General features: G+C 43.6%; 1 protein-coding gene across 1 annotated transcript in view; it reads right to left on the bottom strand.

Annotated features, from left to right (window-relative positions):
* NUP98 (nucleoporin 98 and 96 precursor) overlaps positions 1-12,748 on the bottom strand; it is a 1,998,548-nt gene that overhangs the window by 1,707,629 nt on the left and 278,171 nt on the right. The window contains exon 7 of the mRNA XM_044072823.1: positions 945-1,037. Within this exon, the coding sequence (XP_043928758.1) occupies positions 945-1,037 (93 nt within the window). The remainder of the gene's footprint in view (positions 1-944; positions 1,038-12,748) is intronic.

Genomic DNA, 12,748 nt, shown 5'->3' with positions numbered 1-12,748 from the left:
ACACACCAACTCCTTGGATACTAACGAACATGTGAGGAAGAGGGGAGAAAAACAAACTTACAAGAAAAACAATCTACCCCAACTTAAAAATGGCAGCACTCATTTTGCCAAAATCCTGAACCAATGGAATGAACAGGGTATGAAGAACAAATGGATGCACAGAGTGGCCCAGAGAAAAAGTTTGGTCCGTACAAGGACTAAGCTAAAAAGCAGCACAAAAAACCAAACACATGGGTGGAACTGTACCCAAATAAAGTGTCAATCTATGCAGTACTGCTTGGGGAGAGGTAATCTTTACCATCACTGGGCAAATTCAAGTTTCTTCCATGTGAATTATATTCTTAAATGTTATACCTGATGGAGTTATGTTCACATTTAACAAAATAAAGGGTATGTGTCAGGAAAAATTAAAATATTCCTCTTCCTCAAACGAAAGAAGGGAAACGTCCCTCATTCTCTTGTTCTTGGTACCAGGGACTTTTGCAGGTACATGCAAAGTTTCCTTTCCCCTACTCTAAACTGAAAAATGCAATGATCCACTAACCTGGGACAATATCAATCCCTGAGCAACACTTCTCATGCTAGAACTTTTCACTGTCTACACAACTAAGCACAAAGTTAGCCACTTTTCCAGCAGGAGCTTGAACTTAATTAGGATGACAGGCTCTTCAACTGCAGAAGTACCATCTACCTTCTGAGTTCCTGAAAAATCCTAGGTAGGCTAGCAGCTAACACTCTTCTAGGTACAGACGCTGACAGACTTATTTTAAACTGAATACTTAAGCAGTACAAATATTTGTAAAGGCCCTGACAACCGTTTATAGGATGCAATCGCTTCACTAACCTTACATGTCAATGAAAAGAAAGATGGGCAAATAATCTCAGTGGTACAAAACTACAACGGCCAACAGAAATTAAACTTGCTCTTCCAATGAAAGGCTTACCTGTTCCAAATCCAGTGCTGAGTCCAGTACCAAGGGTCCCAGTTGCTGCCTTATTTCCAAACAGGCTAGCACCAGCTGTTGCACTTCCAAAGCCTAAAAAATAATTTTAAGTCAATAAAGTTGCTCTCAGATACATCCAAAAAACAAAACCTCAAACATGCCATATCCAGTAATTAGCAAGTGTGCACTACAGCTTGTGCATACAATTCAGTGTCATGTGACTTGCCCTGCACCTGCCACTCTGCAGCCTTCCTGCCAAACTAACGCCTCATAATATTTAATACACCCATTACACTCCAAGCAGGTAGAACTGAATCTCAAATATCTACAAAAATATTAAACTCAGCAATCCACATACCAACACAGCTGTAAAGAAAAACTGCAGTTTGTCTCTAAACTCAGCCATGTAAAGGATAACTAGCTTACTCTTCTGCAGCATCTCATGCTCCACTTCTGCCAGCTAAGTACAATTACTTCTATCAAAGCTGTTTCATCACTAGGCCAACTGCTCAGAAGATGATAGGCCCCAATACTATTGCCCTACTTTGAGCAACATGTTTTTTCTCCATTCCACACTATTTTCATTTGAAATTCCAAGACAAAATCCTCATCTCCAGCAGATTCAATTCCCTGCACAATACATATGACTTGAACATGTCCTCAGTTTTAGTAATGGCTCCATTAGGCTGTTTATCTCACTCTAGGCTGGAAAAAAGTAGCAGCTGTCTCAGAACAGCAGCTTGTCTAGTTCTTATGTTTTTTGCCCAGTAGCTCTCCTGGCTCCTACATAAAATGATTTTCATCACCCAACGTATCAAATACTTTAGTTAAATATGGTCTATCATGCTAATGCAACTTTACAAATGAACACAACACTCAGACAGCTATTTCACTTCTGAATTAAAAAACTCAATCAAGGGTTATATATAATGGTGTTGTATTAATATATTTTTCTCCATAGCCTTCAGTGTGTTATCTATTTTCCATCTACGTGTTCAAAAGGTTTAAATTTGTAAGGGTTGACTGATGCACTTATTTCTAACTTTCCTGGACTCCCAAAATGGCAGACTTTGACCTTCTCCATTAGTAGCTTTGCTAATGACACTGCAAGCTTTAACCCATATGAAGACTATTCTAACATGTTCCCCCCTAACCCTGAAAGCCCTTACCTACAAAAGGTTTTCCAAAACTCAACACTAGCGCCCAAATTCTATGGTGTCCACCTCAAAGTAAACAAAATCAAATCCATGATTTTCTCTATAAATCTATGGATTTGTCAAAGGTACATCTGTGCAAAAATCTTCCAATAACAGTAGATGTCCTTTTTACTAGTGCAGTATTCATCACCTGTGGGATCTTCTGCCAAGGATAGCCCATCTGTCCAGCATACCAAAACTTATTACCTAAGGGCATTGCACATCAAAAGTATGCTCCCCGTGCAAGCGTAACGCATAAAGGTGACATATGTACGCTCACAACCCAGAACTGAAGTGCCCCAGAAGAACATGGACCCCCCCCCCCAGTAAAAAGAACATGCACATCCCAAAAAAGGAAGGAAGCGAAGGTGAAGGATCTATCAAACAGAAATAAAATCCCACCCATGGAAAAGGAAGAGAAACAGAAAAAAGGGGAGGGAGGTAGTGAATACTGGAACAGTGAAAAGGGCACCTATTGTTATTTTAAGATTTTACACAACTGTATTATATCTTCCATATCACTAATGCAGTACTCATCACTTCTAGGAGATTACAAATGCTACTGTGAAGGTAGAGAGGAGGAAAGCAAGGAGGAACCATCTACAAACCCATGGATAACCCTGGCAAATCCTGTAATAGCTCTGGAAATGACATCCAATTTGTAAAGTTTAGCGAATGCATGAACAGAAGACCAAACAGCAGCTTCTTCAAGGATGGAACTGGTGTCCAAACCCTTAAGCCCCTGTAGAAGCCACTATCCTAGCAGAATGAGCCAGAACAGAAGCAGACAACTGTTTGCCACGCAAAGTATAAACGCAAGGAAACTGCCTTAGAAATCCAGGAGGTGGTGGTTTGCTTAGAAATCGCCAAACCAAAAGTCCTGGTATGAAAAGAAACAGTTTATCACATTTACGAAAGGCCTTTATTTTGTCCAAATAATATCAGAGCTGTCTATGCAAGTCCAAGGTATGAATATCCTACTCACCAACAGACTGCAGAGAAGGGTAAAAGGAAGAAAGCTGGAGACAGATTAAGGGACAACTCTCATTAACCTTGGGCATAAAAGGAGGATTTATATGGAGATATATCCAGTCTCTATAAAAATCAAAAACAGAGGTACTGCCACCAACTGCTGGAGTTCAGATACTCTAGTTGAGGTTAAAAAAACCAATAAGAGTCTTTCAGGTGCAAGGCTGCAAAGGAAAAAAAGTCTCAAAAGGAGTCAAATTAAGATATCAAGAAGGCGGAATAGGCTTTCTTGGGGGTCTGATATGAAAGACACCTTTCAGAAACTATTTGACCTCAAATCTAAAGGCCTGAGAAGGATTAATTGGCAGATAAGCAGAGACTGCTGACAAGTAAGCCTTAACTGAATATGCCAAGCCAGCAAGTAGCAATTCACACAGGTAGGAAACAAAGCAATCTCCACTGAAAAGGGATCCTGGTGATATTTAAGACACCAAACAGAAAATCTCATCCACTTGGACATGTTTTTTTGATACTGGGTTTCCTGGCCTACTACAGGACCCTAAGGATGTAGTCAGAAAACTGGTGGCAGAAAGGAATCAAACTATCACTCAAAATATCATTTGAAGAGTGGACAGGTGAGGGTAAAGGAGAGATCCTTTGCCCTGTGTGAGGAGGCCCATGCAGTGATGTGACATGACAACTGCCCATGGCCAAACAGAACAGGGGAACCAGTGTTGTCTAGACCAAAAAGGAGTCACCAACAAGACTTTTGGATAGTCCTCCTCGATATTGTGAAGGACCTTGGGAAGAAGAGGAAGGGAAGGAAGGCAAAGTAGCATTCCCTTCCAAGAGAAAGGCATAACTATCACTTTCTAAGCAAACTGAATTGGGATTCAAACAGAACAGAGAGTAGTCTGTTCTGAGTGGAGGCAAAGAAAGCCACTTGAGGAATATACCACCAATGAACTATGTCCTGAAACATCTCTGAAGCATCCATTTGTTAGGCTGTTTTCTGCACCTGTTGAGAAAATCTGCCACAAGATTATGCTCTGAAGGTATACAGACTCCCTGTAGAGTCACCTGCAGAGTGATGGCCAGTTCCCATGCTTGATGGATAATTTGTAAAACAGGGTAAGACCTTACGGCCCCTTGCTCATCGATGTACCACGTAACTGTGATACTGTCTGTATAAACCTTCAAGGAACCTGGTACCACGAGCTACTGGAAAACTTGAAGAGCCAAAAAGACCATCGTCAATTCCTTGATGTTGATGTGATCTGCTAAGGGGACCAAAGGTTCTAAACCTTCAGGCTGCCTGAAGCAGTTCCCCACTTCAGTTTACAGTCACCCATGAAGAGTTTTTGGGACAGCAGAGGAGCATGGAAACGAATACCCGGATTGAAATCTCAGGTTACACTACCAATGAAACTACCAGTTTGCAACAAAGCAGGAGAGAAGCTAGATACTTCTAGCGGGTGGCATTGTTGAAGTCCCAGTAATTTTAGATACCACTGAAACTTCCTCATATGAAGCCTATCCAAGACAAGCATGAGAATGGTAAAGGCCATGAAGCCCAGAGCTCAGAGAAAATCCCTGGCTGGAAGACAAGGTTGGGGAAGTAGGGAAAAGAAAATAGTTTGAGAGAGAACCTTGGAGGCAGGAAGAAAGGCTAGCATTAGAACAGGCTAGTTCTTGCTGCCTAGAAAAATGTGATCCTGAGGAAAGGGTCTACAGTGATTTCTGAATGTAGACAGTGAGCCCCAATTTATGTAACAAATGCTGGGTAAAGTGAAGATTCAACAGCTTGGCTTTGGATGGGGCCTGAAGCAATACACCATCCAGACAGGGAAATGTATGAATGCCACAAAGCCTGTAAAAAGCAATTTGGAGCTAGGCATTTTGTGAACACCCCTGTGGCTGTTGAAAGCCCAAACAGCAGAGAGAAAAATACAAGAAACAAATGCAAAAATTTCCTGAAGAGAAGGTGGATAGGAATATGAAGGCAAGCGTCCTCCAGATCTCAGGAGATTAGCTCCCTGGAAGAGCAACATAGGAAAGTGCGAAAGCATCTGTATGGATGGTACCTTGGGAAAAGTGTTCAGAAATTAAAGCTGGGGACAGGTCTCCAAAATCCCCTCTTTCTTGGGGACCGGAAACATCCTGCAATAAAAACTTTGAAACCCTTCTGATCTTTCAATCCAGATGAATAGTACCCTAGTGGAATAGACGCTGTAACATCCCTGGAATATTAGGAACCTGCTCCTATAGAATGTTGAGGGAAACAAAAAAAAAAGGGGGTTTTCAGGCCATAAAATAACCCTGCCTGATAAACAGAAACCAAGAGTCTGGGGTGATTTTTTGCTAAATGGGAGAAAAGTACAGCTGTGTACCTACCATAAATGTAGATGTTAAGAGTGTATTCACTGCTGTAGTCATTACTCTTGGGTATCCTGCTGGCAGGCTACCCGCAGTCGACCTGAATTCCAAAGTCCTGGTCCAGCATCAGTTGCTGTCACCTCTTCCCTGACGTCAGTGCGCCAGGGGTATAAATGATGCAGCAGAAGCCATTTTCTTCAGTTTTTCTTGCCCCAGATGTCAGGTGCCCCCAAAAGGGTAGGCTAAAAATCTGCTTATAAAAAAGCGTGCACTAACAAACAATACCTTCATCTACAAGCAAATACACCACATAGGTTGTATAGAATAGAGAAGTACAGATAAGTCCCAGTAAAGAAAGGGGGAGGGTAACCTGGACTGCAACAGTGAATACACCAACATCTACATTTATGGTAGATACACAACTGTACTATGTTCATAGTGTTTCACTGTTGCAGTCATTACTCTTGGGTTGAATCCCAAAGCTGAGTTTGGGTGTCTGGGCCTAAATTGAATTAGGAGTGGCTATGAGACCTTGCAGAACTGCAGTGGCGAAGCCTGCTCTGGATTTAGAGTAAAGAGGTAAGTGGTAGTGCTTTGTAAAAGTGTGCACTGAAGTCCAAGTTGCAGCCTCCAAAATGTCCTTAGTTGGTACTCCTCTGAGGAAGGCTGCTGAAGTAGCTGCTGCTCTGGTTGAGTGTGGCCTGATGCCCTTAGGCACTGTTTTGCCATGTTGAGAATAGCAGAAGCGAATGCAGTGGGCTATCCATTTGGAAATTGGATGCTTTGAGATTGCTTTTCCTTGAGATCCAGCAGCATATGCTACCAAGAGTAGTTCAGATTTTCTGAAAGCTTTACTTTTGCTCAAGTAGAAGCGTAGCTGTCTGTGTATGTCCAAAGAATGTAGAAGTCTCTCCCTTATTCTGTGGGTTCAGATAAAAGGTAGGCAAATGAATCGTTTGATTAAGAGCCACACTGGACACTACCTTGGGCATAAATGTTGTGTTTGTCCTCAGAGAAACCCAGTCCGAATGGAAATTATAAAAGCTTCAACTGCCATTAGTGTCTAACGGAGACTTCTTGCTGAAGTTATTGCTAAGAGCATAGTTGTTTTCCATAAGAATTTTAACTCAGTTGTATTAGCTGGCTCAAAAGGAGGCAGTTTGAGTTTTTCCCAGACAAAATTGAGGTCCCATGCAGGTATTGGTGCTCTTCTTGGGGGTCTTATGTTTTTGGCCCCTGTGAAGTACTGCCTTAGTAGAGGATGTGAAAAAATAGGTGGGTCCATATTGTAATGAACTGAAATGGCAGAGGCATGAATTTTAATCGATGAAAAAGATAGGCCTTTGTCCAACATCTCATTTAAGTATTGTAAAATCTGAGGAATATTTGGTACAAGCATGTCAATTCCTTGTGCCTGGTTTCAAGCACAGAATCTCTTCCACTTTTCTGCATATGATTTTCTGGTGCTGGGCCTCCTGGCCCCCAGAATAACATCCATAACTGCTTTGGAGAGAGGTGTGTTCTGAATTGTTACATTATCCGCCATGCAGCCAGATTTAGAGTTTTGAGTTGGCTGTGCAGTATCAGATTGTTCTGTTGCGTCAGTAAATGAGGAATCTGAGGCAATGTCCAGGCTGGGCCTTGAGACAAGCTCTTCAGGACTGGGTACCAGTGCTGGCGTGGTCAGTCTGGGGCAATCAGGATAATTTTTGGCTTCTCTTGTCTGACCTTTAGGAGTACCTTGGGAAGGAGAGGTAGTGGAGGAAAGGCATATACTGTAAGGTTTTTCCAGCTGAATGATAGAGCATCCACTTTCCATGCTAGCTTGTGATAAGTCCTTGTGCAGAATCTCTGTAGTTAGCAGTTGTGAGGGGAGGCAAATAGATCTATGTCTGGGCTTCCCCATTTCCTTGTTACTATGCTGAAGACTTGTGGATCTAGTTTCCACTCGTGAGGATCCATGAGGTTTCTGCTTAGTTCGTCTGCCAGAGTATTTGTCTTTCCTGGCAAGAATTGAGCTTTGATAATTGAGATTTGATACTTGACAAGTCAGTGCTGTGTTCCACAAAATCATGGCTCGTCTGCAAAGGGGGTAGGAATGCACGCCTCCCTACTTGTTTATGTTCCACATGACTGTAGTATTGTCCGTCTATCAGCAGTTGTCCTGGATGAAGGAGATCCTTGAAAGCTGTCAGAGCATTTTGTACAGCCAGCATTTTTTAGATTGATATGAAGATGCATTTGGCTTGTGGGCCATGTGCCCTGAATACATTTTCCTGCCATGTGGGCTCCCCAGGCATAATCTGACGCATCTGCTGTTATTGTCTGCCTGGCGGTGGGTTAAGTGAAAGGCTGTCCCTTGTTGTGATGACAGGCCTGAGCCCACCATAGAAACTCCTGTTGCAGGCAATGAATGAGTGTAATTGATTTTTCCAGGCTGTGGCAATGTTGAGTCCAAACACTTTTTAGATACCATTGCAGTTTCCTCATATGCAGACTTGCATATGGAATTAACAGAATGCAGGATGCCATGAAGCCCAAAGCCTGCAGAATTTTGCTTGCAGATAACAGGGTTTTTGTTGCCAACATTTCGAAGTAAGAAGTTGCCTTTGTTTGTCTAGCATGAGATAAGCCATCTGGGCAGTTGTATTTAAGCTTGCACCCAGGAATATTATCTCTTGAGAGAGTACTAGTTTTGATTTATTTTCATTTACTGTGTACCCTAGGCAAATTAGTAATCTTTTTACAAACGCCAGATGTTTTAGTAAAATGTCCTTGTTCTCTGCTTGAATGAGGCAGTCCAAGTAGGGATATATTTGAATTCCTCTGTCTGCAGAAAGCAATTACTGGTGTCAGGCATTTTGTGAAGACCCTGGGCGTAAGTAGATAAGCCAAAGGGCAGTGCAGAGAATTGGTAGTACATTGATCCAGCTATGAATCAACCGATCTTCTGCAAGATTGTCTGATTGGGACATGCAGGTATGCCTCTTCGGTCCAAAGTTACAAGCCAAGCCACCTTGCCCAGCATGGGCAGAAGCTGCTGCAGAGTTAACATTTTGAATTTTGGAACGTCCAGAAAAGTGTTTAGAATAGACAGGTCCAGTATTGGTCTCCAGGCTTTGTCCTTTCTGGGTACCAGGAAAAGTAGTGAGTAAAATCCTTGTCCCTGCTCCTGTAGTGGTACTCTCTGAATGTCCCCCATGTCCATGAGGGATGAAATTTGCTTTTGTGCCTCTGCCATTGACTGTGTGGCAGGTCTAGCATGCCTCTTGCCTTTGGCAGGGTGTGAAAGTGGAACCTGTAGCCTTGAGACACTATATTCAAGACCCATTTGTCCTGGGTGATCATGTGCCAGTTTTGTGAAAAAAGTGCCAGTTTTCCCCCTAAGGGAGCTTGTAAAAGGTAAGTGCTTGGTACTGGTAGAGGAAAGTCATTGGGACTGTTTCCTGTAAGGCTGAAATTTGTCTTCTCTGCTTTTGGAGGTAGAAGCACCCCATTGCTTAGGCCTGTATGAGCCTTGGGGCTGGGATCTGCCTCTAGGGCGTCTGTACCGGCCTCTTTGTGGCCTGTCTGGAAATGACCAATTTTTTGAAGGTCAGTTCCTGCTAAATCTAGGTGGCTGTACCTGTAAAAAATCCTTAATTGTCTGCATAGATTTCACTTTATCCTCCATTTTCTTCAATGCCTCTTCTGCCTTAACACAAAACAAAGTATCATGCTGTAATGGAGCATCTAAATTTTGCTTTAACATGATCAGGCAGATTCTGTTCTTTTAACCAAGCATGTCTCCTAATCACAGAGCCCATTACAGCGGCCCTAGAAGAGGGCTCCAAAGAATCAAAACTGCTTGCAAAATATGTTTTCACACTTGTTCAGCAGCATGCAATAAATCCTACATTTCCTTGTTTTCAGGACATTCAGAGTTAGTCAACATTTTCTGTTTTAGTAGTGACATTAGGTATTGCTGATATTTAAGCATATGAAATTGACAATTTAAGGCCCTTACAGCCAAAGTACCAGAAGTGTAAACTTTTGTCCCCCATCTGTCCAGTGCCCTTGAATCCCTATCAGAGGGGACAGGGTTTTTAGCAGTGGAAGCTTTGACTCCCTTAGGACCCAGAGATATGGTTTCTGGGTCAGCAGCAGGGTTTTTATAAAGAAATTTATGGGAATCTGGGACCCTGTAGTATCTCTGTCTGGCTTAACCGGTGCAGGGGGTAGAAAGTCTGGAGACAGACCGGACTCTGAAAAAACAATCTACAATGTCCAGAACAGGGGGAATAGCAAGGGGCCTGTGCTGAGGAAGTAAAAGAAAATATCAGAGTCTTTTCTTAGATTCTGAGTAATTCTGGCTCTCCCAATGAAAGTGCTCCCTCATGGTATGCAGGGTTTCCCCAAAGGAGAACTGGGTTCTTCAGCATCAGAATCCTCATAGGGAGGAAGAGAGTATTCCTGATCAGAGGAGGAATCAGAAGAAATGGAAACCTGATCTGAAGATGTATATTCTGTCTCTTGCCTAGGCCTCTTATCAGGAGGGGGATGGGAACCCCTGATCAAATTAAGGTATTCGGCCATTTTGAGCATTTTTTTTTTAGGCATGGAAGCCTGTCCTGGAGAATGCTGTACTTGTTTGTCTTTAGAGCTGCTTTAGTCTTTGGCTTGGAAGCTGAAGATGGCTTTACATATAACGGAGTTGGTCTGAAAACACCCTCAGAAGCCGATGCCTGCACAGTGGCTTTGGACCCATCTGAGGGAATAGTTCCCGAGGATCCAATGCCTTTGAGTTTCCAGAGGCCCAGTCGGCTCCACGTGGGAGTTGGAAGTGGCCTGTGCTCTGATGTAGCGGGCGTCAGGGGGTGCGAAAGCGCCTCGCTGAGAACCGGCGAACCGACAAGCTTAGCGGAAGCCTCATTGGTTTTGGACCTCGGATGCCTGTCCTTGTCTTTGTCCTTGCGTTTTTTTTAGAAATTCCAGTCGGTTGCTCCGACGGCATAGTATAATTGAATCTTCGGCCTAAGTAATGAAAGGCAAAAATCACACTGCTTTATAGCGTGTTGGTTAAATCTAGCACAAAACAGACAAGCAACGTCGTGGTCAGGGCCTAGGCAAGGAATACAGTAAGAGTGAAAATCCTTATGAGGTATTTGCTTCCCACAAGAAATACAATTGTTAACTTTTTCTGACATCGGTCTGCAGCAAGAAAAAAGTTTCCCCACTGGGGTACTTAGCTTTAATGAAGACTTCGGATCTGAAATTCGATTTCGAAAATCTTAGGAGTCTGCCAACCAGCACTTGCTAACTGCTTTTGCTTCGGGCACCGCGTGACAAGAAAGACTGAAGAAAATGGCGTTGGCTGCATCTTTTATACCCCTGGCGCACTGTCAGGGAAGAGGCGACAGCAACAGACGCTGGACCAGGACTTTGGAATTCAGGCCGAATGCGGGTAGCCTGCCAGCAGGATAACCCAAGAGTAATGACTGCAACAGTGAAACACGAACATCACAGAAAGCCTGAGAGATAAGAAAACTTGGCCAAGAGGAAGAGAGGACAGAATGTCAGATGGCTACAGATTTATCAAGAATGAACAGCTTTAGGGGCCTAGGTGACTGAGCAGGCTTATCAGAAAAAAATGTATCTAGTAGTCTTCTTAGTTTTGGAAGATGGTCTAGGCAGTCTATACAAAAAAGCAGTTTTTGCAGGTACTTCCTCTGAAACATGGCAATGGGAGAAACCATAACGTGCTTCAAATCTTTCATGACCTTTCCCTGACCCTGCAAAGTTTTAAAGAGCTCTGCCACAGCAGTGCCAAAAAAGAATAGCCATGTAAAATCTTACCATAACCACAGATGTCCTTCTCTTACATTTTGGAGTATTCTAGGTGTGGGATTTCCTGCCCTCAGGCGACTCGTATGTCTGCTTCTATACAAAAGAAGAAGCTTGGCTGAAGTAGTGTGCATGGGACGTCACATGTAGGGCCATAAACCAAGGGGCCTTAAAATGTGACGTCTGCGCGCACAATCCACAGAACTTGAAGGCCAGCAGGCAGAGAATAAGGCCCAGCAGGTGGTGTGCTAGTTGTTTACAGGTGTATGACTTGGGAGACCTACTGAAATGCAGGTAGTACAGAAAGGTACAAGACCTGGGGGGACTGGTGGGCAGGAAGGAATACTGCAACATAAAAGAGAAGGACATGTATGGTTATGTTAAGATTTCACAACTATTCTATGTCCGTCTATTCCTATATTGCATTATTCTAGGTGTGGGAGCATAACGCAGCTTAAGAGGATGAGAGGGTGGTAGGTGGATGCAGACTGTTCTACAAGACCCTGCAGGATTGCCCTGGCGAATCCTGTCCTAGCTCTGGAAACTTGGTCCAATTTGCAATGCTTGGTGAAGGTGTGGATAGTGGCCCAGGTGGCTGTCTCCAAAATGGATGCTGTGTCTAGGCCTTTCACGAAGGCCCTTGAGGTGGCCACAGCTCTAGTAGAATGGGCTTTGATTCCCCTTGGGGGTTCCTTTCTGTGGTGAGTAGCAGAAGCAAATCGCATTCCTGATCCAGCATACAATGGTTTGCTTAGAGACTGCCTGACCAGGGCTCTGGGATGGAAGGAGACAGAGCTGGTTAGTCTTTCTGATGGCCTTGGTCTTGTCCAGCTAAGTTGTCTGTGCACATCCAGGGAGTGCAGTATCCTTTCCCCTTCGTTAGTGGGCGAGGAAAAAAAGGTGGGCAGATGGATGGATTGGTTAAGAGAGATCATTGACCACTTTAGACATACAGGAGGGGTTGGTTCATAAGGACACCCTGCCTTTGTGGAAGACTGCGTGGGGGGACAGGCCATTAGAGCCTACAGTTCTGACACTTCTGGCTGAAGTGATAGCCACCAGAAGGGACAGTCTTTCCATGTACACATCTGTAAGAAGGAACACCCAGCAGGTTCAAAGGGATGTTGGGTTAATTTCTCTAAGATGTAGTTAAGGTCCCAAAGTGGAGGGATAGGTTTCCTAGGTGGCCTCATATGCAAAAACCCTTTACGGAAAAGCATTATGTCGACAATGGCCAGCAAGGGGGGTTGCAGGGGCAGGTAGGCTGATATGGCCGAGAGGTGTACTTTTACAGAAAAAGATAAGCCACTTTTTTTCAATTTACACAAGTAGTTTAGAGCCAGGGGAACCTCGGCGGAGCTGGGGTCCCTTCCCTTTTCCAGACGCCATTTTGCAAATCTTTCCCATTTAGCCAGATAAGATTTTCTGGTGGTAGGTTTC

Source organism: Protopterus annectens, chromosome 5.part1 (assembly GCF_019279795.1).
Source record: "Protopterus annectens isolate FY-2018-M chromosome 5.part1, PAN1.0, whole genome shotgun sequence".
NCBI lineage: Eukaryota > Metazoa > Chordata > Ceratodontiformes > Protopteridae > Protopterus > Protopterus annectens.
This window is presented reverse-complemented; position numbering and strand designations above follow the sequence as displayed.